General features: G+C 37.7%; 1 protein-coding gene and 1 long non-coding RNA gene across 3 annotated transcripts in view; both read left to right on the forward strand.

Moving 5' to 3' along the window:
- MAP3K7 (mitogen-activated protein kinase kinase kinase 7) overlaps positions 1-17012 on the forward strand; it is a 65625-nt gene extending 48613 nt beyond the window's left edge. Inside the window, exons 14-17 of one of the 2 annotated variants that reach the window (XM_024731814.1) lie at positions 7539-7644; positions 11870-11931; positions 12633-12748; positions 15306-17012. In XM_024731814.1, coding sequence (XP_024587582.1) covers positions 7539-7644; positions 11870-11931; positions 12633-12748; positions 15306-15486 — 465 coding nt within the window. In that variant the 3' untranslated portion in view covers positions 15487-17012. The remainder of the gene's footprint in view (positions 1-7538; positions 7645-11869; positions 11932-12632; positions 12749-15305) is intronic. The other variant, XM_024731816.1, reaches the window with a different exon arrangement.
- A 1970-nt stretch (positions 17013-18982) lies between these two features.
- LOC112390781 (uncharacterized) lies at positions 18983-24393 on the forward strand. Its single transcript, XR_003001328.1, has 3 exons — positions 18983-19086; positions 22056-22115; positions 24177-24393. It is a non-coding gene; the product is annotated as an uncharacterized LOC112390781 (long non-coding RNA).
- Positions 24394-26328: the final 1935 nt, after the last annotated feature.

A 26328-nucleotide genomic window follows, 5' to 3' on the forward strand; every position in this document is an offset into this window, starting at 1 on the left:
TTAACTATTATATATATATATATATATATGTATATACTCTGCAAAATTAGTTTTATGAGTTGACCTAAAATTATGATAGAGAAATTCATTATCACGAGAACTTAAATACTTAAGGGAAAAACAGTATAGATGCCATTATTGATTTAACTTGAAGGAAAATTTGTGAAAATATGTTGATTAATTCAATAGTGCTCTATGTATGTTATATGGTTTTTATATATGCTTTACTAAGGAAGTATTCAATTTTGTAATTTAACAATTTGTCATTAACATTGTCCTCTAAAATGAATCATTAGTATTATCTCCTTTTTACTAATGAGGGGAATAAATATTTCCCCAAAAGATGTCACTCCTCTGGGATCACAGGCACTGACATACTTGGCGGACTTTTAACATCTTTTAATTTGTCATATCCCCTAGATTTATATTTTTGTGAAACATCCTTCAGACAGTATTTACTAAGCAGATGGATAAACTCTAGAAAGTCTTCTGTCCCAGTTGTTCAGGTTTTTATTCTTCATCTTTATATTTCTGGATATTCTTCTAAACGCCCCTTCCCTCTTTGTAGATGACCCAGACAGTGCTATAATTTAAGCCATTTCTGACAAGTGCAGAGTTTTAACCAACCAAGTATATAAAAGTAGCAGTCATTGCTTTTTCTGTTACTCAGGTCAATAGACTTAACATATATAATTTATATCACATTCTTAAAATGAATTGAAAACTAATTATGAGGTTTTGTTGTTGCTTTCAGTTTTGCTGAAATAAATTTTAAGACTATAGCATGCATCTGAAGTAATAAAAATACCACATTATGGTCCATATTCATGAAAATTATAGGATTATATGTTATAAATAATGTGACTTAATTTCTGGTAAAATGTATTAGTACTTTTCATCTAAAAGGTGTTTTATTATTTCATTTTTATAACATACTTGAAATTTTAGAGATTCTTTGTAGTCATTAATAAATATTTGAAAACCTTTTCTAGCCATCAGCTAACTTAACTAACAAAACCACTTGAGATATTTAAATGATAGTTAGCCTTGATCTTCATTTATATCTGGAAATATTTTTATTTCTCGCAATACCCATACACACACTCAAATACATATATACACACATACGTACATATATATACATAATACATATTAATTTATTATATATTTTATGATATTAAGTGACCTTAAATCTTGGTTTTATTTATTTAATAGCAGCTTTTTCAGTATATCTGCTTTCATGAGATCCCAGAACTTTTGAATGAAGTTTCCCACTTTCTCCCCCTCAAATACTTAAAGTATTAACTAGGGCATTCAGTAACAGATAGCTTGACATCTGGTATTTGCTGTGATTCCTTAGAGGCTTGATGAGCTCAGTCTTTTTAATGCTATTTACTATTGCCATTGACATTCCAGTTATGAGAAACTCTAGCCAAGTATTCTCCCTTTGACTAGGAATGAGAGGCTTGCTCTAAGACAATTCAGGAGCATCTGCCAGTGCCAGTGCTCTTCTCTGTATTCTATATTAAAGGCATTGCTGTATTTCAGGACTGACCTCACCATACCAAGCCTTAACTTATTTCCTCACAAACTCCATATTACATGAGACTTCGATCATTACCATTTTCATCTATAAAACACTGGAACTGAGGCAGACTTTGATTGTGGGACAGTTACCTGCATGAGTTGTCATGGACTACTCCAAGAGATTCAGAGTGAGGGGGAGTTTGATATGGTGGTAAAACCTGTTCTAAAACAGGTGCTATGTAGCCATTGTCTAGCCAGTTTTTAAAATTGATCTGCTCTTTCAGAATTACTTAAGTATTACAAACTTAAAATGCCTAATATCCAGTTTGGGGTGAGAATGCCAAATGGTAATCCTCATATACTATGAAAACATTTTCCCCTGAAAATGTTATGATAAATGACCATTAAATCTTTTTAATTACTACTGAAAATAGCATTCATTATTTGAAGAAGAAAAGTATGCATAATCTGGATTTTCAAAATTGAAGGTATAGTTCTTTTTAAAATCTGGCTAAGCAGTGATTAAACAGATGCATAGCAGGGTTTTTTGTTTGTTTTGGCCATGGAAATTGATAAAGAACATAAAAGCATTTGCCCAGTCAGTACAACCATCAGAGGAAAAGAGAGAGCTTACTAATGAAGTTTACTGTCACATCTCATAGGGGAAAGTGATCTGATGAGAGTTCTACTATGACTCTTGATTCGAGACTGATCTTAATAAAATCACTTAAACTTTTCATCTGTCAACTAAAATTAAATTGGTTGTTTTTATACTGCCATTTCTATTGAGAGGAGGACTAGTGAACGTAGCAAGCTTATTAATTAAAAGTGGTTGTGTAAGTATTCATGTAAAAGATTGCCTCCACACAACATACAACTCACTTTTAAATTAATTGATTAAGGTTTTTAATTAATTCAGGAAGCTCATTAAGCACATGTAATGGATTTGGCCTCCATTTGAGAAGGTGCTGAGAAAAAAGCTGCCCCTGATGTCCAGGAACTGATCTAATACTAAAGCCTTGGTGTTGTTAGAAGCTGGACATAAAGAATGTCTCAGAACACCAATAGACAAAGTGACTCTGAGACCATGATAAAATGAGACAAAACAAGACCATTTTATAGTGTTGTCTAAGCACAGACAAAAGCAAGGTCACTGTGCCACCCACAAAATACAAACATTGCCCTCTCCCAGTGGATATGAGTGACTGATGCTTCTTTACCAGATGCAGCTTTACCCTGACTCTAGACTGCCCTCCCTGTAGAATTGCCACTGCTTGCTGACAGTAGCCAATCTAGAGTGAACGCCTCTTTCTTTGGAGCCTCCTCAGAATCATTCAACAAAAGCCCAGATCCTCTAGTAAGCTCTTTCTAAAACCCTCTTATACCCCAAAGTGTCCCAGGGTGAGCACTTTGCTTTACTGCAGCAAATACTAAACCCAACTAACTCCACGACGGGTGTGTTTGTGGTAGCCTTTGGCCAGGGTGCATTGACAGTACCAAAAAGACCCAGTTTCCCAGGAGCTTATTTGGGCAGATCAGACTTATGCCCAGATCACCTAGAGAACTTTAACAGTAACAGCTGCCTTTTATTTATTGTGCAGCCATTTCGTGCCTTTAATGTATATTATTTAAATCTTAACCCTATAAGTTTGGTACTTTTTATTTGCCCCATTTTGCAGATGGATAAACTGAGGGTTAGAGAAACTTACCTAAGTCTTTACTTCCCTTACACTGGCCAGTAATTGCTATAACCAAGTTTTGAATCCAGATCTGATTCCAAAAGCACACAAGCTCTATACTCTATCACTCTGTCTTGCATATAAAACTGAAGGCAGTGCAGGGTAAAGTAATCCTAGACCTCTTCAGTTTCAAGTGTTTTGGCTTCAGGTGGTCTGCATCGTCATTAATCATTTAAATATTATTTATTGATGATCATTTTTTGTTGTATTATATTGTTGAGCAAGGCTAACCCACCTTGATAATAAATTCCTTTTTTTTTTTTAATTTACTTATTTGTTTATTTTTGGCTGCATTGGGTCTTCATTGCTGCACGCGGGCTTTCTCAAAGTTGCAGTGAGTGGGCACTACTCTTCGTTGAGGTGCACGGGCTTCTCATTGTGGTGGCTTCTCTTGTTGCAGAGCACCGGCTCTAGGCGCGCGGGCTCAGTAGTTCTGGCTCGCGGACTCTTAGAGTGCAGGCTCGGTAGTTGTGGCGCACAGGCTTCAGTAGTTGTGGCTCGCGGGCTCTAGAGTACAGGCTCAGTAGTTGTGGTGCACGGGCTTAGTTGCTCTGCGGCACGTGGGATCTTCCCAGACCAGGGATTAACTCCATGTCCCCTGCATTGGCAGGAGGATTCTTAACCACCGCGCCACCAGGGAAGTCCGATAATAAATTTCTACAGATGACTGCACAGATTTATTTTTTATAATACATCTGGGTGAACCTTTCTGTGTTTCCCTAAAATTATACATTCTCATGTATGCCTGCATACCTGTTCTGGAATTGTATCCGATATGGATCTGTTTTCAAGATTTCTCTTGGAGAGTGCTGCAGTCAAGGAAAATTTCAGCTGCAAGATGATGCGATTATGGTTCTTTAAAGAACTGGATGTACCGATTTCTATATGGACTTTAGAATCTACTTTTACTGGTCAGATATGTGGCTTTGGGCAAGTCCTTAACTTCCCTGAGCTTTAGCAACCTTATCTGCCAGTCGGGACCATAACATCCACCCCCCAGGGTTCTTATAACATGTGAAAGTACCAGACACACAATAGATGCTTAGTACATGCTTATATGCCTGTCCCTCTTAGTGTGCCTCCCAGGGGTCTTACAGCTTATTCTCACTATAATGTATTACTATAGAGAAATAAAACAAAACTAGCACTTGGAAAGAAGTAAAATCCATTAGCGTTCTATTCCTGCTGTATCATAAGAGAAGCTTCTGTCAGGGATCATGGAAAGTATTTGCTTTAAAGGCCTTATATCACATATCAAAAGCTGTATTATCATACATTGTTGTTACTTATTTAAGGAATATAATTTATCATACTACTTCTTTCGTCCATCCTCATTCTGCACCTCCTTTAGTGTAAATAATTTTCTGTTAAAGCTCTAAATCAGAAGCTTACATAATAGTCTTAAATAATTCCTGGCTCATAGGATACCTTCCTATTGGAGAGTTTAAAGACCATATAAGAAAAATAAAATTCTAAAATTTCCCTTGTAATGAACTATGGTGAAGCCAGAATTAGATTGAGCCCATAATTTTGGATTAGGAAGGATGTTTTTAATATACCCTGTCATGTATAGATTTAATTAATCTGATTATCATAATGAGGAAGTTCCCTTGTAAATCCACATTACCTACTGATACCCATTTCTTTTTAATATTTATGTTGTTCGGATGTACTTCACAGAAATATCATATAAATCAATATTTGATCTCTGTGTTTTGTGGTTCTATAATTTTAGCAACTAAGATGATTTCTGAGGGTTTTAAATAGCTTTCAAATGTCAGTCTAAATAGTAAGTAACCCTGGCCATAGATTCTTGACTTACGAAAATATTTTCCCAGTCTTTCAGGTGAGACATAAAAAGCAAAGCTTTATCTTTGTAAATAACTTCCAATTCCTCTTTATAAATATAGAGATAAAGTTTGGGTCAAAGTCCAATTCTGGTTCATGTCTACTGATGGTAATTTGCCCTGCAGTTTAAATTTGGCTTAGTATTCTTTTGCTGCCTTAAATTGCTGTGTGGCATTTCTGTACTCTCATAACCACTTTCATAGCCAACCCTTGTGGTAAGTCAAGTATTTCTATATCTCTTAAACTTTTCAGTTTCTTTGAGAATAGAAGAAGTAATTGTAAATGTCTGGAAGGAAAGAGCAACCTAAATGAGTTTTAATAGTTTCAGAGCATTTATGGCCATCAGAATTTTATCAGTAACTTTTTTTTAAATAGCTAATTAAAAATAAGACTTCTTTCCTACTAGGTTGCCAGCAGTTTCATATTTTTTAAAAATTATCAAATATTATCTGTTCTTATTTATGCTTTGTATTTTTTGGGTAGTCAAAAAATAGTTATGGCTTATTTTTATTTATTTATTTATTTATTTATTTATTTTTGCGGTACGTGGGCCTCTCACTGTTGTGGCCTCTCCCGTTGCGGAGCACAGGCTCCGGACACGCAGGCTCAGCGGCCATGGCTCATGGGCCCAGCCGCTCCGCGGCATGTGGGATCCTCCCGGAACATCGCACGAACACGTGTCCCCTGCATCGGCAGGCGGACTCTCAACCACTACGCCACCAGGGAAGGCCATGGCTTATTTTTAAATATTCTTTATTCTTTTTAAATACAAACATGTTAGCGTATTATATTATTCATTGAGATATTCATTCCTTAAAATATAAAGACTTATTTAGTTAATTTATGGATTTAAATTTAACTCGTAGCCTTTCTTATAGCTTTAAAGAAAGACCAGTTTTGAGACTTGACCTAAAAATATGAGCATTATTTCTTAGTTTTATAGCTTATGGGAAATATGAAGTAGAACAAATGAGTGTGCACATGAGGTACTAAGAGTTTCTTAGAACGAAAGAAATAAAGTAGCAAAGAATTCTCTTAGGAAAGGTTTAAGTTGAAGGAATATGATAATTCATATTAGGTCCAAGTAGGCTAATTTGTTTTAATATCACAAATGGGACTTCCCTGGTGGTGCAGGGGTTAAGAATCCGCCTGCCAATGCAGGGGACATGGGTTTGAGCCCTGGTCTGGGAAGATTACACATGCCGTGGAGCAACAAAGCCTGTGCACCACAATTACTGAGCCTGCACTCGAGAGCCCACAAGCCACAACTGCTGAGCCCGTGTGCCTAGAGCCCGTGCTCCACGACAAGAGAAGCCACAGCAATGAGAAGCCCACGCACCACAACAAAGAGTAGCCCCCGCTCGCTGCAACTAGAGAAAGCCCATGTGCAGCAACAAAGACCCAATGCAGCCATAAATAAATAAATAACTTTAACAAAACGAAACAAAAGCAGTAGCAAGTAAATTTGTCTGTCTTGGGTAGTAGCTCTGGGTAGAGGGGAGAAAATGTATCCACTGTGAATCAATAAAAACTTTCCCAGCTTGATGCAAGATATAACAAATCCCAACCACAACAAGTCCCAAGCAGAAAAAAAAGGAGAAAAGCTACATTACTGGGTTAAAACACAGGGCATACTATAGTCAAATTCTAGAAAACAAAGACAAAGAGAATAGAGTAAAAACGCAGCCAGAGAGAAAAGATTGTCCGCAAAAGAATACCAGTTAGATCCTCAAAAGCAACAAGGAAGACAGAAGAAAGTAGAGTATCTTCAAACTGCTGGAAGAAAACAACTGTCATCCTAGAATTGTTAAGTCAACAAAAATGTGAAGAATGAGGTCAAAGTAACATTCTCAGATGAACAAAAACTGAGTTTACCATCCATAGACTCTAATGCTAAGAATTTCTAAAGCGCATATGTTAGGGAGAAGGGGAGTCCTGCTAGTGCTTTTGAAGGGTAGGGTTTTTTCCCTAGTTTACTGAAAGTGAAGCCTTTCTTGGGTTTTGGCTTTAAGCAGGGGGTTCGCCAGTCCTACTCACATCCAACAAAGACATAAGACTTTATGCCTGTTTCTCTGAGTGCAGCAGGCAGTCAGAACAAAAGCTACAGGCCATTGGGGTTCAATTGAAATTCCCAGGGCTAGCAGCTTAAGCACTTGCTAGACTTTATTTCTGGTCTCAGAGCTTTTCCCTTACTTCCTTGCAAGCTTATCAGTTTTTTAAGAGGTATTTTATGTGAGTGCATATAAATTTTTTTAACATATGTATATTTAATATTCTTAGAGGATTTATTTGTTTTTTGCAAGTGTTTTGGGACCTCTTCTGATAGAAATGGAAGTCTCTCCTGTGTCTTAGAATGGAAATTATCTCTTGTTATTTTGTTTTCATATCAAAATCACACTTTGTTCCTCCTGTCACTTCTTGCAGGTGAGCAGTAGGTCATCCAGTCCTAGCATCAGAATGATCACTACCTCAGGACCAACCTCAGAAAAGCCAGCTCGCAGTCATCCATGGACCCCTGATGATTCCACAGGTGACCAGTTTATCCTCATTATAATTAATTATGAAGTTGAATGTATCATGTTTATGTTCATTTAATCATGTCATTTCTCTAATGCTTACAAAGGCAGGCATTATACAGTAGTTTAGATTTTCCTGTTAATAAGATCAGATATTTAGCAATAAGTTTTAAAATGCCTTTTTGAGTGCTAAGACAGAGACTACTACCTTGCCCCATGTGTTTTTTTCCCCCAGATACTAAACATGTATTTTGAAGATGGTTTGTTTGGGGACTTTTTTCAAATAGGAAGATATTCTATTCTTGATATTTCAGTCTGATTGTCCTATTACAATCTATCCTTTTAAGTGATAGTAGTAAATTCTCATCTTTTGATAACTAAAATTAGAATGGTAAAATATTCATCTCAGTCTTGTTTTAAAAATACAAGATATTAATGTACCTTGGTAAGAAAAACATTTCTGACCGTTGACCTTTTGAATCATTTTTAACTGAGAGGGAGACCTCATTTCAGTTACGTAAATATTCTGTTAAATAGACTTTTAAAAGCCTGATAAGAGTTATTAAAACTCCCCAACATGAAAAACTAACTGGTCAAAATCAAAATATTAGTATTAAAACCTGCCTGTCTGAAGGCAGTAAGAGAATAGTTTCATTATGGGTAAGCAGGAAATTATGTGCCATACTAGAATTAACTTTTCTTTAGCATTAAGGGGATACCTTGATAAATACACAGCAATATACTTCTATAAAAATTACTTATATGTTACTATGTCAGAGAAGGAAGATGATCTCTTAGATCTTGGAAAATTAAGCAATTTGGGGTTTTATATAAGATCAATTATGTTACTAATTGTGGCAATTAAAAAGTCAGCTTTCTGTCTTTACAAACTAAAATTCTGCTTACAAGTATTTGCAGATACTTGTCATGGTTTAGTCAAGTTCATAATTTAATTTTAAAAATTAACTGGGTGGCTTTTCTCCGTGTCATGTAAGATAGAACTATGTTTAGCCTTGGTTGTACTCACTAGTTTTAGTAAGTTTAAATTCATTGGCGGCAAAAACTCCTAAGTTTCACCCTCAGCACAGCGCAGCCTAGGATTATCCAGAACATTCACCACTACTCAGCATGTGTGCAGAATTTACCATGACGTACTTCTCCTCAGAGGTGGGCAGGGAAATGCTCTCGACAGATTTGACCATTAACATTCAGGTAGTGTCAGCTCTTCTTGGTTCCTACATCCTTTGGTGAGGGCGTGCTCGCCCAGACATTACAGCATTTGGCAGGTCTCCTCACTTCAGCCTGGACTAATCTAGACACGCCAGTCAACGTGTGGCAGATAGTGAATTCATGAGGGAAAAATCAAAATTCTCCTAAGTCCCTCTCACTTAACTGCTGCATTTTGTTTCTTTTCTGGGACCTAAAATACCACAAAATAGCAATAGCTAGATATCATACATAGGTCCAGGTTGCAGTATCAACTGAATTTTGACTTTGCCTTGAAATACACTGCAAATGTGTGGTTATCGTTTTTAAATATTTTGAATACAATTTTAGAAGTTGAGAATCTGGTTTAAGTTTATAATTAATGAAGTTCAGCTTTGCACTGTTTCTAAGAAAAATATTGATAATCAAGCTAACAGAATAAATTGTAGGAAAGAGACAGGTAAAACCTTTTTCTTTGAAGGCCCACTGACCCAGAAAAAAATTAGAAGTGCATACATAAGTTAAAACAACGTAATTAATTCGATTTTTTAATTTAAAAGGGCAGAGATTTTTGTGCTTTTTCAGAGAAAAAGAGCACAATGATTTAATAATCATAACACATAAGTACTCTTGGGTTTCTACTTAGAATGTATTGGCGATAGAGAAAGATATACATACGCAAGAGCAGCTAGTGAAAGAGATGCCTAGACCCAGTAGAGGGTCCCACCGTGGGCGGGGAACAGTGCACAGGGGGAACATTCACTCAAGAGTTTGTCCTGTGCTTAGTACTTTGCAAAGATAGAAATATAAGACATGCCCCATTGCTTGCATTCTGATTACAGTTACAATACTGACACATTAAAAATAAATTCATCATGATGTATAACAAACTACTACACCGAATGTTTTAATAGTTGTAAATAAGCATAATCCTGGCATAGTCTGTGACTTTTTTGTAAAATAGTGAGATTAGTCACTATTGTTCTTTAGTCATAAAACAGAAAGGAGAAGACAGCATTCCACATGAAGGGAGCACATAGAGAATATGAGATAGTTATAAGTATTGTGTTTAAGGGGCTAGAAAAGAGATTCCACCTAACTTAACCAAATCAGTGTGAATCTGGACATTTAAGAAAAGAGGTTAGATTTGATCAACAACTAAAAAACAAACTTTTGTGGCATAGCCTTGCTATCTTGTAACCAGAAACTGAAAGCTAAATTTCAATTTAAGTGAGAAAGTAAAATCTCACGTCTTGGTTTCAGAGAACAGATGAAATTCAATAAAGGACCTTAAGTTTCCCACTCTCAAAGGGCTTTAAAATTGTTTGAGTAGCACAATCCTTGGACTTTTTTTTTCACCCCCAGAATACTGTGAAACACTGATGTATTTAATTCTGAAATACATATTGGATATAGGGGACTGATTTAATAGGATATATCAAGTATCAAAGATTTAAGAAAGAGCAATAGGAGTGGAAACATTAAGTTGAAAAACTCTTTCAAGACACTTAATTTTTCCAATAAGGTCAGGGGGAAGTCACTTTTAATCAGTTTAATTTTGTGGAAAGCAGTGTTTGGTGGGAGCATTATTTGAAACTATTGTAAGGGGGTGGGGAGAGGTTTCGTCAGAGAAACAAATGTATTTCTTATTTAGCCATTTCAGAAAAACCTTTATGTTAATATATAATTTTAGGGTAAAGGCTCTCTTAGGCAATCCTCGGTTATTCCTTCTTTAGTGCATTCCACTATTTGATTAACAGTAATTTTTTAATATGAAATTTAAACTTGAGTATTTAAAATTGCCCTCATTTCCCAATTCTTCGTTTAGTATCAATAACAATAATTTTAAAACAATAATAATAGCCACCACCAGCACCATGTGTTGAGTGCTCACCATAGGCTAGCTAGCACTGCATGGTATTCCTTACATGCATTATCTCATTTGGTCTGATTTAGCTTCGCTTTTGGAGTTATTTGCAAGCACATTCTTAATGGCCTTTTAAAAAAAACTGAAGCTAGAATATCAGTCAGCAGTAAATTAGGAGGTTACTGAACCGTCAAACTGTCTTGGTTTCCTATTGCATTTGAGGCAGTGCCTTGCTGTCATCCTGACCTTGCCTGCCTCGTCCGCACCGCTCTTTCAAGGAGTCGCTTATAGAAAAAGGGCTGAACAGCTCACTTGTTTAGCTCGCTTATTCTCTATTATAAACGATGGGAAAGCAGCTACTTCTGAAATAGAAAAGTCCATATTACTTCACAGTGATCCTTCCTGCTTCTGGAACTGTTGTACATAAGTGTTAATATTGGGAAGCAACCATCCCATGCTTCTCTTGCAAGTTGTTATGGCAGTTTTGAAATACAAACAAAACCTGTCTGTTCAAATAGTTTGATAAAATTGGCTGGTTGTTTGAATTAACCCTTTTAACTGTTTTTGGCATGATATTGAGTCACAGTTTCCATACTGTCAATGTGTGTAATATACTCCCGTCAATAACATCTCTCATTTTCTGCAGTGATTCTCATTGGGAGGAGTGGGATGGGCAGCTCATGTTAGAATCTATACTAATTGAAGGTGATCCACTGGAAGAGAAAGTGCCTCTTGCTTTCCCCCTTTCCCTGTGAAGGAACACTGATGTTGCCGGAGTTGACACAGCCTTAGAGTAAACTTAGCATGATCAAGGAAAGAAAGAATGTGGGATTTGATTAGGTAGAATCAGTTACGACTGAATTTAAAATATAAAGGTCCCATATCACTGTTTTTGTTTTTAATTAAACAAGGGCTTACATGCTTTAATATATTGTGTTCTATTCAACTTATAGCCAACTTAAATTGTAGGTGTGAGAGTATGGTTGTATTCCAATTATCTGTAATTGGATATCCTCTGTTTACTTTTAGAATTCAAAAATTACCAGTAGCAATAACTATTATTTTACTCTAAGAAAAACAATACCATTATCTCATGCATGCTTTCTTGCTTTTTGTTTCTAATTATTTGTAACAGAAAATAAATAAAATACATGCTCTAATTCCAGATACCAATGGATCAGATAATTCCATCCCAATGGCTTATCTTACATTGGATCACCAACTACAGGTAAAGGATTACTTTCTCAGCAAAGTTTACTTTTTCCTTTTAGAGAAGTTTATCTTTAAAGCTGATGGTTGTGTTCCTATCTGTTATTGTATATTCATTTATTTATGCTTTTAGTTGACCTCCTTAAACTTTTAAAAATCAAGCTGAAATAACTGATTCTCAGTTAAGTCAATCAAAATTAAAATTGCCAAAATCACTGTTCCTGTTCTAACAATCATCTTAAAATACTCATACCTTTGTTCAAGACTGCCAAGAATAGCATTTTGCTCTTTATTTTTAGTGCATTAAAATGTAAAAGCCATATAAGCTCATTTCTGCTTAATAGATTTTGTGGTACTTTGGCATGTTCATGGTGACTGAAAATACAAGTAATGTACTTCGTTGTCTCCTCACGCGTGTGAGAGCTATAAACATCTTTCAATATAATAAAGTCTGGCAACCTGAAATGTAAAACCAGAGGCCAAGAGTACTCGACTCATGGTTCTCTGTAACAATGAGAAAGTGTTAAAGCGGCAAGTGTAAATTTAAGATCTGAGTTAACGCTGACAAAAGGGCACTGAGATTTTCTAGGCCTGGTTTAACACTTTATTTTTAAAAGATCATTGCTTTAGTGCTATAAAAATATATCACAGTCTCTGTCTTAACTCTCAGCTAGATATTGAGTTTGATTTAATTATGTTTTAACATTCCTGATTTTTCAGCCTCTAGCACCATGCCCAAACTCCAAAGAATCTATGGCAGTGTTTGAACAGCATTGTAAAATGGCACAAGAATATATGAAAGTCCAAACAGAAATTGCATTGTTATTACAGAGAAAGTAAGTTATCTTTTATGAATAAGAATAAATCATTAGTATTTTGAATTTAAAATGTGTTAAGGTGCAATGTTGTTTAAAGACATGAAAACTTAATAATTTTTAGAATTAATCACTAAGCATATTTCTAATGTGGAGATTTTCTCTATGTTTAAGTTTTAAGCACCCTTCGGCTAATTTTCCCTGCAAAACTCATCTCTTTTGACTATTTCTTATTATATTAGGAAAAATATAACTAAGGGAAATAAACTAGTGTTCATAACCATGTGTTTTATGTTCTCAGAATTTTAAAGTTAAAAGCTGTTTAGATTTATTGTTATAAAGATTTATTGTTTCTTTGGACAAAGGTAAAATAATTTGATTTACTAATGTTCAGTTGTGCTTTATCTTAGAAACATATATGTAGATATATTCTTGCCAGGTGTGTGTTTAGGAGAGTAGAATTACTTACTAGAGGGCTTTATTTCATATCTATGAGTGTTTTTCTAGGGAGTTTTGTACTTACATTTTTCTGGGAGATACAGAGACTGCTTTACTCCCCTTTTAAAGAAATACAGTCCCATTTCCATACTTCTCTATTTGAGATTCTTTAAAAAACAGTATTTCAGTTTTCTTAAACATGACCTTCATGAAATAACCTATGAAGCTGATGGTGGGAGGTAGTTTTTTTACAGTTTACTAATACAGTGATGTAGATGAATTCAACTTAATATTTTAAAGGCTAAATACGAGATTAAATATTACAGTCTGCAAACTGTAGAACTAATTATGGAACTCTGTGGCACTTTATGATAAGAAAAAAAGATTTCTTATGTCTGAATATGTATTTCTTATACTTAACCTATAATTTTTTCATACTTTAATCATTTGAAAGAGGAGTTCTATCCTAGAGAAAAACAAATGGTGAATTGTGGGCACTGTAAAAAATATGATAGTTTTAATTGATTTTTAAATACTTTAGATAAGAAATGTTACTAGTAACTTTTTGTTTGAGGACTTTTCATTAATTATTCATTTATTTCCAGCAGCCTCACTTTAGGAGCTAATACATAATACCCCCCAAATAAAAGGTACTTAAAGAAGTTTATCAGGCTGGGGACTTCCCTGGTGGCGCAGTGGTTAAGAATCCGCATGCCAGGCTTCCCTCGTGGTGCAGTGGTTGAGAGTCTGCCTGCCAGTGCAGGGGACGTGGGTTCGAGCCCTGGTCTGGCAAGATCCCACATGCCACGGAGCAGCTAAGCCCGTGCGCCACAGCTACGGAGCCTGCGCGTCTGGAGCCTGTGCTCCGCAACAAGAGAAGGCCACGGCAGTGAGAGGCCCGCGCACCGCGATGAAGAGTGGCCCCCATTCGCTGCAACGAAGACCCAACGCAGCCAAAAATAAATAAATAAATAAATTTTTAAAAAAGAATCCACATGCCAATGCAGGGGACACGGGTTCGAGCCCTGGTCCGGGAAGCTCCCATATGCCACGGAACAACTAAGCCCATGTGCCGTAACTACTGAACCTGCGCTCTAGAGCCCGCGAGCCACAACTGCTGAGCCCACATGCCACAACTACTGAAGCCCGCACGCCTAGAGCCCGTGCTCCATGACAAGAGAAGCCACTGCAATGAGAAGCCCGCACACAACGAAGAGCAGCCCCCACTAGCCACAACTAGAGGAGGCCTGCACACAGCAACAAGGACCCAGTGCAGCCACAAATAAATAAATAAATTTGTTTATTTTAAAAAAACAAAAAAGTTTATCAGCCTATAAAAGACTCTGGTTTTTCCTGAAAATGTTTGCAGGAGTAAGTGGTTCAAAAGTGGTATTTTGGATTCTTCTCATTATTTTAAAATAGGAAGGAGATTTAGGTTGGAAAGCACCTATTTTAATTAGTTTGCAGATGTTTTGTTAGCTCCCACTTTGCACTGTAGTTAAATAGGATTGTGGTTTCAGGGTATGAATACGACTACGTGAGTATAAAAGTAGAATGTGAGGCTTCCCTGGTGGCGCAGTGGTTGAGAGTCCGCCTGCCGATGCAGGGGACACGGGTTTGTGCCCCGGTCCGGGAAGATCCCACATGTCGCAGAGCAGCTGCGCCCGTGAGCCACGGCCGCTGAGCCTGCGCATCCGGAGCCTGTGCTCCGCAACGGGAGAGGCCACAACAGTGAGAGGCCCACGTACTGCAAAAAAAAGAAAAAGTAGAATGTGAATGATTAAAACTTCAAGTGTTATTTTCAAGGATAGCTAGATAAAGCCCTTCCCAGCCTTTTTTTCTTCCTTCCTACACAAAAGGGATACCAAATGAAATTTTCTGCCACTTTTATTATACCATTTTATCTGTTTTCACTACTTATCTAAGTACAGTTGCTTATTAAAAGGATTATGGTATTTGTATGGTTACGCCAGAAGAACGGATGATAGTTTCCATTCCAGCCCATAATTATATTTGAATAGTGTACCTAAGATGTATAATGATAGACCCAGAATAAAAGTTCTAATTAATTGAGCTTCCATCATTAGCTGTTAAGGTATGAATATTTCCATCCTGGGTAATATGTGGTATTTGTTTTTAGGCAAGAACTAGTTGCAGAACTGGACCAGGATGAAAAGGACCAGCAAAATACATCTCGTCTGGTACAGGAACATAAAAAGCTTTTAGATGAAAACAAAAGCCTTTCTACTTACTATCAGCAGTGCAAAAAACAACTAGAGGTCATCAGGAGTCAGCAGCAAAAACGACAAGGCACTTCATGATTCTCTGGGACCGTTAAATTTTAAAATATGCAAAGAAAGACTTTTTTTTAAAGGAAAGAAAAACCCTTATAATGACAATTCATGAGTGTTAGCTTTTTGGCGTGTTCTGAATGCCAGCTGCCTATATTTGCTGCATTTGTTTCATCGTTTATTTTCCTTTTCTCATGGTGGACATGCAATTCAACTGTCTCCTCATATAACATGGGGGCATCTGTACTTGAATAAGCAGCAGTTCTCAACTTCAAAACAGATGCAGTAAACCGTGGCTGTATATGCATGCTCGTTGTGTGAAGGCTAGCCTAACAAAAGGGGTATCAAACTAGCTGCTATGAGCAATCATCGTCTTTTTTTCGAGGTGGAACCTCAAGAATGATTTTGTTCTTGTATCTCATCTCAAAAAACCAATAATTTTTTTCCAAAAGATGGTATATACCAAGATAAAGACAGGGTATTATAAATCTAGACTAATTGGTTTTACATTATAGAAATACAGAACCTTTAGGGATAGTTGAGAGTGAGGGCTTTGATGCCAGCATCCTTGGATCAGTACTGAACTTTATCCATGAAATATTTAAAGGTAAGTGGCGGCTGCTGTATTTAATAAAAGCATATTTCATTAGACTAAACTTTGTCTATGATACATTGAACAAAATGGAACCCTTTTTTTTTAAAGGTATAAAGATTTTTAATTCTGTGATTGCGTGTATGTGTGCTGAAACTGTAAAGCTTTTATGACTCTAATATTAATATCCCTCAAATGAAATTAAAAGATAAATGAACATGATCCAGCTTAAATGATCATTCCTTCCTGCAATGATTATTGGATTGTTCTACTGTATATTTGAAAAACTGAAGAGAAAACATGGAAAATGGAAATAATTGCTCCAGCCAAAAGGCTTGGGCCTAGATTTCTTTTACAATAATAAATGAGCAAAAAACCTGGCAAATCAGGACAAGTTAATGAGGAAGTTAAAGGAGTAAATCTAAATTCATCAAGTATCCTATTATCGATACTGGAATGATTGATTTTCCTTGCAAGCCCACCCTAGGATGCCTGCTGCCTTTCAACACTTTTCAAGGAATTTCACTTATAAATAGAAAATTTATATTGTTAACAGTAACTTTGCTACCAACTTTGAAAATAAAAGTAATAATAAAACTTCATTGAAATAATAAACTATATAAGCTCTATTTTTTCAGTTGGTATTAATTACATTTTGATACCAGTACAAGGTGTCTTTTAAGTAGGGATGTCATCGACCTCATTTTTATAGCATTAATGTTTTATGAAGAGGAAATTTAAAATGAAAGCATAATTGCTGTGATTATTAGACTTATATCGTGATTGTATTGTAGTTTTGCTCTATTTCAGATAAGCAAGTTGATCTAAGAATTTATCAAAACTATTCTTAAAAATACTAAAGCAGGTAACTTTTTCTTCCATTATTTTTTCTTCTTCCCACCTAGTTTTATAATGTATTCCTTATGTATGCAAGCAATAAAGGTAAAGGACAGTTTGTACTAAACTGTGTCATTTTTAGCTTCTTCAGAATCTATTATTAAAAAGTTTTTGGTAAATAAATATCGACCATCACTTCATTTAAATAAAAGGAGGTGTTCATTCCCAAGTAATTTAATTACCTAGCTGAAAGTGATATTAGGCTTAATGTATTAATAGTAAAATAAAATTGGCACAGAAAATAACTCTAAGGAAAAGCTTCACTCTTCCATAGTATTGCTGCTTGTCTGTACATCTATCACTCCACCAAAAGGGACCTAGTCAGTGTTTAGAGACTTTTCTAATTATCCCAGAGCATGAGGTAGCCAAGCGTGGATGCTAAGGCTGAACTTTTCCATTAGGATTTAGCATTTTAGATTTCAGATTTTATTTCTAGTCACGAATGTGGTTTTGCTATACACTACACACTTAAAGGGAAAGTTTATTATTGTTATTACTACATGCAATCACTTCATTAAAATATCCCAAATAAGTAAATGGAAGGAAATAGTAGTTTTAAGTCATGATGCCAAATGCAAAAAAGGCTGTTGAACGCTTGCTCGTTTGTTTACGGGGATTTTCAGTACTGTAGCGGTCCTGTACACTGAGTGCAGTTCAGCCTTACTTGGTTTTTAAGTACTTGCCAAGCTCATATTTTTCAAGTCCTTATTATCCTTGATAATGGGAGAAAAGCATAGCAGGGATGCCAGTTTCATCAGTGTTCTCACCATCAGCCCTTCAAACGGAGGTGTTAACAAGCAGCCAAATTTGTTATTAATTCCGGTCTTACCGTTTATTCTAACCCTCGTTTTTTGGGGTGGAAATAGCAAACAGACAGACAAGTATCTAAGAGGCCCCAGTCTGAAAAATTCACAAACAATCCTTGAATAAGCCCTAATTACATTTTATTTTTACCTCCAGGGAAGGAAAACAAAGCTTTTATCTAACTTACAGGGAAATACTCCTCAGCAGTAAAAATAGCTTTTTTGAGTCAAATAAAAATCAGTTAAGAATATTTACCTTATAGCAACATAGCATATTGAAGAGGTCTGTTTAAAAATTGTTTACAAACGTTTGACTATTTTTAGTGAAGTATTTTAGAGCATCAAATGTCTTTTTTTTTTCTGCAAGTTTCTTTTATGTTCCTAGTTTCAGCTCCTGCCTGTAGCCAGATCACAGGCCTTCCCTGTGAAACTTTTGTTTCTTTATGTAAGTGTGTGTGGTTTTCAGTGGTCAGCTCCTTTCTTCAAATGGTAGGAAGTTCTACTTCTGTCATTCAGAACATTTTATGTAAAATGATGTGATGCAGAAATCCTTGTGCATACTGTATAATTGAAGGAAGCTTTTTAGATTTATTTTTGTTTGTAATAAAATTCAGATTGTTACTCTAAACTTGGTCATAAAAATGGTGAATGATTTATATCAGCAAATGAGCTGTGAGGTGTTCTACTCGAGCAGCATGTTTACGTTATACAAAATCGAATAAAAACTGAAAAGTCAGTAATCCTAATACTCAATGCTGTTGTAACATAATCATGATTTTTGAGAGGCTGGGTGATTGGCCAGTTAATACATCATTCCCCCAATTCTAATTTTTGGTTCAATGGATTCTCTTCACAGTTTAAATGAATCCTGATTTGTATGAAGTATAACACGGTGTACATCACTGCTCTTCTGCTCATTAGAAACCTGATTTCTTGTAGTCTATCTAAATTACATTAAGTATTTCATTTCTTTATCAACCTACTAGCCCCGTAACCTACACATCTGTGTACACACACATTCTTATAAACTCTGCCTTCACTTTAGTAAATATACCTGCTTATTCACTCATTCCTCAGCAAATATTTATTGGGCACCTGTGATAAGCCAAGCTGCTGTGGCTAATGCCAAGTGACATGTCCATTTCAGTCACATGGTAGTTAAATGGTGTTCCCATTTCACAGGTGGGAAAATAGGCTTCTAAAGGTTAAGACTTGTGCCTGAGTCTGCTTTTCTATCATCATCTGATTTCAGCAGAATTACCTGCCTGGAGACTCAGCAGCCACTATCAGCCCACGTGAAGGAAAATGGAATGGCACACAAAGGAAGGGGAACGTGAGGTAACTTTAAACTTGCAGGCACAGGGACTTTGTGACCACTTTTAAACCCAACATTGAGACCCATATTTGTCTTTTAAAGCCAAGTCTGTGTTTTAAGCCACTTGGCTGTGCTGTAACTTAAAATGCTCACTAAGTCCCAAGGTGCTTCAGCTCTTTTACTCACTTATTGGATGGGTGGGGTTATCTCCAGTCTTCCACCCCACCCTGCACCCACACACCTGAAGGATGCGCTGCAAATGGAAGTACAGGTCGTGGGGCTGTGAGGCTTGGTCTTTAGACTCGTTCTCCACTCTATAGGAAAGTGAGACTTAGCCCAGGTTTTTTTGTTTTTGGTTTGTTTTTGGTTTGTTTTTTGCCCCTTTTGCGGGTGTGGGGGTCTTATTAAAGAATAATTGGGGTGTAATTTTTATACAGTAAACTGCATTCATCTAAAGCGTGCAGTTTATTGAGTTAGACATATTGTATATACACTTGTAAAAAAAAACCACCCAGCAGCCAACATCCTGATCATCTCCATCACCTCCAGAAGTTCTCTCGTCTCTTGCTGTCTATCCCTCCCTTCACTCCAAGCCCCAGACACTGGTCTGTTCCCTAACCACATAAAGTAGTTCTCATTTTCTAGAATTTTACATAAATGATACAATATGTGCTTTTTTTAAGCTTTTTTCTCCTCTCGAAGAGTTAACTCCTTTGAGAGGATTTTTGTTTTAAGAATTTTTTGATGTGGACCATTTTTAAAGTCTTTATTGAATTTGTTATGATATTGATTCTGTTTTATGTTCTTGGTTTCTTGGCCACGAGGCATGAAGGATCTTAGCTCCCTGACTGGGGATCGAACCCGCACCCCCTGCATTGGAAGGTGAAGTTTTAACCACGGGACCGCTAGGGAAGTCCCAGGAATTTTTAATTAGACCATTTTTAGTGATGCTTGAAAACCTTTCAGTATCAGTTTTTGAGGGCAAATGTAGGTTTTAGAGGGCTATAGGTATGTCCAGTATGGCCTGCTTGATTGTACAGTGTTACCATCTTCTGAAACATTTAAGATCACTTTATTTTTATGTTCTTACAGAACCTTAATACTTCACTCACAAAATCCCTTGCATTTGTTTTTTAAAGTAAGTATATTTGTATATGTATTGCTTCAGGTGTTAGAAATGTGAACGGACATGGCAACATTAATTGCTTTGAAAGCACCAGAAATTATTGAGCAAATGCTGAATATTTATCTTCTGAAAAGCAAAAGTAATTCACAAAATGAAATTACCTTTCAGCCTTATTGCTTGTGTCTCTTTGTGGATACCTGCCTCTTCTTTAGTTATTACAGGAATAACGATATTAGTCATTGATTGATACATTTACTAAATTCAAATTAGAGACTAAAGAAACCTGAAAATGTGTGCAACTTTTTCTGTGGTTGAAGGAAAAATGGTGATACTTCTTCCTCAGACACTCTAGAACCCTTCTGACTTTTAATCAGTTTCCTACAAAGATACTTAACTAAATATACATCTAATGTCATGTAAATATACATGACAAAAGAACAGAGAAAAAACTAGAGAGATACCTCAGTTCTGAAGCTACTTCAGCTTATTCTCACATTTACAAGGCATCAGATGAGTCTGTTTTTTTGCAGTATTAGCCATGCCAACTATCACAGTTAAAACTACATGATACTAACTTAAGTGACTTTCTTAAAATCAACAGAAATCATGTGCAACAGTCCCCCCTTAGCCGCAGGGGATGCGTTCCAAGACGCCCAGTGGATGCCTGAAACTGCAGACACTACTGAACCCTTGTTTTCTTATACATACATACCTGTCACAAAATTTAACTTATAAATTATGAGTAGGATATTAACAACAATAATAATAACATAGAACAATTATAACAACATACTGTAATAAAAGTTAAGTGAACGTGGTCTCTCTCTCAAAATACCTTATTTTACGAATTTAATGCTTTTCCATCTTAACTATGCACTTATCATGCTAGCACAAATTTCTTTTTCTTTCTTTATAATTTCACAGATAGAAGATTTGTTCCTACCATAGATCTTAGCAACCTTAGCGTATGATTTTTTTTTCCTTATTACGTCAGAAACTTTCACCCTTATCACTTAGAGGAAGCAATTTATGGCTTCTCTTTGGCATATCCGAATTGCCAGCATCGCTACTCTTGCACTTTGGGGCCATCGTTAAGTAAAATAAGGGTCACTTGGGCACAAGTACTGAGACACAGCAGCAGTCAGTCCTACAAAGGAAATGGCTATTAAGTGACTAACGTCACAGAGGGTACACTGGAAGGATAGGTGACTCAAGTCCCCGGCAGGACAGCACAAAATTTCATCACACTACTCAGAATGGCTTGAAGAAGTTTAAAACTTAGGAATTGTTCGTTTCTGAAATTTCCTATTTAATATTTGGGACTGTGGTTGACTTCTGGTAACTAAAACCACAGAAAGCAAAACCGTGGGCAAGCGGGGAATGCTGGTCGTCTTTGGGCAGGTCTGTAAATCAAAAAGTACAGGAAATGTGCATTTAATTTCCTTCCTTGCCCAAACAAGGGAGTACCCAAGCCAGTTTTTTTGCTGCCTGAAATGTTTAAGCATTGTTCCTTGGAACTTCGTTTAGGATCCGAACAACCTGCCATTCCCCTTAAATAAGAAACTGTCACAGTGACACATGTGGAGGTGGTTGGTCGACGATGTGATCAGGTCTCAGCAGACGGTTCCTTGCAAGAGCATGAGGCACATCCACTAACATGGGACAGACACGTGTGCCCCGGACACAGTGCTTTGGCTCTGTGGGGAAAAAAGATCTTATTTTACACTTAAAAATAGCCAAATGGGACTTAAATATTTGTTACTTAAAGATTTCCTGTACCACCTTTGTCCCAAGAGCTCTTGTTCTGCTGGCTGTTAGGAATGCGACATTTTATTATCCATTTAAACATGGTATTTCATCCCACAGGACTGTCCTCTACAAACTGACTTCAAGAACACATGGATATGCTGCTTTAACTTTTCCTTGGTGAATAGCCATCTATTTTTTAAGTGATTTTTTTTGTGTGTGTGTGTGTGTGTGTGTGTGTGTAAAGAAAAGGAGGAAAAAGAAAAGAGCTGAAGTAATTGGGACAAGGTCAGACTATTTACTGACATAACCGTCTCCAGTTTGTATTATTCATAATTCCAAGGTAGGCATGCCAGCTATAGATGTAGTGGTAATAGGTACATTTCTGCTTTGTCTTACATCAGCATTCATCAAATCGCTCCTCGATGTAGGGAAGACGCCACAGTCATCAAATGAGCTTTGCCTTGGAGCCTGAAAACGGGAGGGTTGTAGCTGGCTGTGTGAGAGCTGGCAAAGACCTGGGAGGCAGACTGGCTCTGGTCCTGGCTGGACGCCACCTTGCTGTTGGGAGAACTGGGAGGCTGGGCCCCAAGTTTCATCACTGGTAAACACGGGAATGGCCTAAATCCAATTCTAAATGCCTGTAATCTCAGTATTTAATATTACCTTCCCCATTCTCTGCTAGGGCTGATTCATATCTTCTGTCACATTATACCTCAGGTGTTGATGAGAGAAGAATGATTCAAAATGTTGGGGAAAATAGAATTGAATGTTTATTTGTGGATTCCTTCTTTCAGAAAAGATTCTAAATCCTCTGATTTACAATAACACCAGTGTTACCATAAATTCTTCATAGTCCTTTAGAAAATGTTACCTGGATTTAGGAATCAGTGAACGTTCTGGGAACAAAAGTAAAAGTCAAGCTCCCCATGGAAGACCCCTAGGACTGTAGGGAGAGCCCTGGATTGGGGGCAAATTGCCGCTGCTCTGCTCCAGAGACGCGTTTGCAAGCTCAGCACAATGCGAAGAGTCTCTCAGTAAAATGGCACGGTAGCATTCCCAGATACAACATGTGACCCATTTTAAGTCTTGCTGTATTAAACCTGAGGGACGCTGACAGAAAAAGCTGCTTCCAAACATAAGTGGAAATTGAACTTAATACTTTAATCACCATACATTGTAGTGATTATTTGTGTAAAACCATAAATGTACACTATGACTAAATGAGTCATTTACGGAATATCCTTTCAGTTATTAACTTGGCATAAATACTAATCCCTAAAGATTAGGTTGAACACTAATCACTTGGAGTATTCAAGGACCTTTTGTAATGCAAGTATCGTATTTACATATGGTAATTTCCCCCGTGGTAGCTGAGTGGGGCGGCTCACTGCTATGTAAGCAGTAATGTATGACAAGGATGCTGTAACCAGGAACAGGGTTTTCATCTCTTCTCCCAACCCTTCCCCCTTCACTCCCAACTTGAGCTCAATTAACACTCTTAAAAAAAAACTCCTCAGAACTTAGCTCTGCTTAACAAGAGGGCAAAACCAACCCTGGAATGCTGACAGACACCTCCTCTACTTCTGCCTGCTGGGTGGGCTCATTAAGGGTCATGATTGGAGAGCACCTCCACAGCGGCCTGGCCATAGGTCAGAGGCAGGAATTCTCAAAGAAGCAGAACACACCTCAGCAAGTAAATCAACAATTTACCTGACTTTTAAAATGCATTTTTAAAGATGAGTTTTAATTTTTTAAGGTAAAACGTGCACGTAACCCTAAATCAAAGTTATCTTCTACAAAATGAACAGCTGCTGCCCCACCCCCTGCTGTCAGCCCTTCCTAAATATGTGTCCCATATTTGTAAATAATATGTTATAATAACTGCTATTTCTTGATTTATCAAATTTGCATACCAAAATTCTGACTCTGTATTATGGTTGCAAAGGATTTAGCTGCGTTACACACACAGCTCTCGGTTTCCCCTACTCTTTTGTCCCAACACAGCAGATCACAATTTTGGATTAAATCAGCCAAAATTACATTATCATGACTATGTAACTAGTGTTCACTGCTGAGCCAAGTAAAGTATGACTGTACTTACATTGCCTGTCTCTAAAAAACATGTTTCTCCTAGTACTTTTTTCATTTGCCTATAGATTTATCACCTTTTCAAATAAATGCTTCAAACAGATGTATCACCCACACCCATCAATAATGTTTCATATTCTCTTAACACAGTTGCAGATCCGTTTCCCCTGTGGAGCCAGCATTCTCCCTGCGCAGTTCAGCTCCTCCAGCTGCTGCAGAGGCTTGGTGCTTTCCAGGCCAGTGCTGAGCTGTCATCCTGTGAGCACCCCCTTTGCTGCTTTCTTGGACTGGATCCCTGTTTCCTGGGCTTCATGTCTGCCTGTTTCATGATTTACTCCCTCATTTTGCTGAAGTATATCATCCAACACCTTCAGAAAGAAAGAACACAAGCGAGGTAAACTTTTTGATCCATTATGTGTTTGAAAGCGCCCAATGGCCCATATATTTCTCCCCAGGGTGCACCCTGTTCTATAATCTCTGCATCCCCAGAAGACCGGGTACCTCCAGATCAAAGGACCCTAAAATGTCCGTCTTGTTCAACTGTTTTCTGGACCATTTTAAGCTAGAACAACTAATCTTTTCAGCATTCAAGGGTCCCCACTCTTAGCGTGTAAGGAAATTCTTCCTGCCTTATGTTACGTACTTTTTTCATTATATCCTTGGGCTTTTTCTGTCTAAGGATGTGGATTGGGATAAAGGGAGGGAGGAGGCCTAAGAACTCAACTGCCTGAAATTGACTCTCCTTGGCCTAGGAAGGCTTGGCAGTTTTCAAAGACAGAGAGTGTAAGGTAGTATTCTCTCAGGCTGCCCCTTGTCCAGACGTTGGTGCCCCACCTCACCGTGGGCCACGCATTCTGGGGGCTCATACACAAAACATCTGACCCTGAAGAGTCAGGATTGGCCAGTCTCAGAGAGAGGAGTGAGCTGTAAACCTATGAGAACATCCATACCATTTTTTCCTAAAGGAGCCAAAGCAATTAAGGTACTTCTGACAAGGAAGAGGGAAAGGTTTTCTAGGGTGCTGCTCAAATTAAGGGGAAAGGGGGGGAAAGATTTATGTAAAAAAAATTATGTAAGAAAGATTTCCAGCAACCACTGTCTGCACCATGCTTCTCCCTTGCCTGCTTCCTTCTATAGAAGCGGGAAACGTAAGATTTGCATTTCAAGCTCTTGTTACTTTTTGGAGTGGCTGAGTGACCTGTATAAGGCCAATGGGCAGTTGAAGGGGAAGACTGCTAAGAGGCTTCTGAAAAGGCCTTCTGTTTCCAGACAGCGGAGGCTTGGAAGAAAGAAGGCTTTTGCTCCCATGTCTCCTTCCTGCGTAGGACCCAGTGTGAGGACCTAATACATAGACACTGTCATATGACAGTGGTGACAGAGAGCCCACATGTCAGGATGATGGAGCTGAGGATGGGAATGACCTTGATGGGTTGCCCCACCAACCCTGAGATCACACTCTCCAGACAGAAGCAGTAAATGTCCCTATGCAATAAGCCACAGCAACTCGAATTTTCAGCCACTTGCAGTTGAAAGCTTGCCTAAACGATGCCTACACAGCTTTCCCTACCACCACGCTCAGCCATACGCCTCCATGTGGCTTGACTCAGTCCTGTCCACAGACGGGGAGTGTGGGCCATTCAGGGACTCAACATCAGGGCCCCCTTACTGCTTATAGGGCTCTGAGCTTGTGCCCTAGTAGGAGGACAGCTTCCCCTTAGCACTGGATTCCTGCCTTGATCTTGGCCATTGCAGACGCTAATCCCACCAACCCACACCGTGGAATCTGGACCCTGTTAGCAGCTGACCCAAGCTTCTTGGGCTGACCGGTTCCTGCTTATCTGACATCCAAATGTGGTCTGTTCCCAGATGCCCTGTTCTGGAGCTCATGACACCCTGTCACCTCTTGCTGGAACTTTCCACGGTCAGCTACTTGCCTTACCTTCTATTGGGCATCCTGCTCTCTGTACACCAGGCTCCACCTGCCTGGCTGAACTGCCTTCCTGACCTTCAGCTGAATTTGCTGACCTTTCCTCTCCCAAACCCCAACAAGGTGTCTAGCCCCATGTCCTGCCCCCTGAGTAGAATCACATGTGTCGAGTAGATGGTGTCTGAGCCATCTGCATCCCCGATATGGTTGCTAGTCTACATTTAGTCCCTCATCCTATTACCCACTATAGTGAGATTATAGACTGCTTCTACATTTTGAGGCGAGCAGTGCATAAATGCGCTTTATAATATATTATACCAATGTATATAAAGTATATAAAAATACCAATATAAATACCAATAAAGGTTAATTAGA

This window comes from Neophocaena asiaeorientalis, unplaced genomic scaffold, assembly GCF_003031525.2.
Source record: "Neophocaena asiaeorientalis asiaeorientalis breed wild unplaced genomic scaffold, Neophocaena_asiaeorientalis_V1.1 scaffold232, whole genome shotgun sequence".
Classification (NCBI taxonomy): domain Eukaryota; kingdom Metazoa; phylum Chordata; class Mammalia; order Artiodactyla; family Phocoenidae; genus Neophocaena; species Neophocaena asiaeorientalis.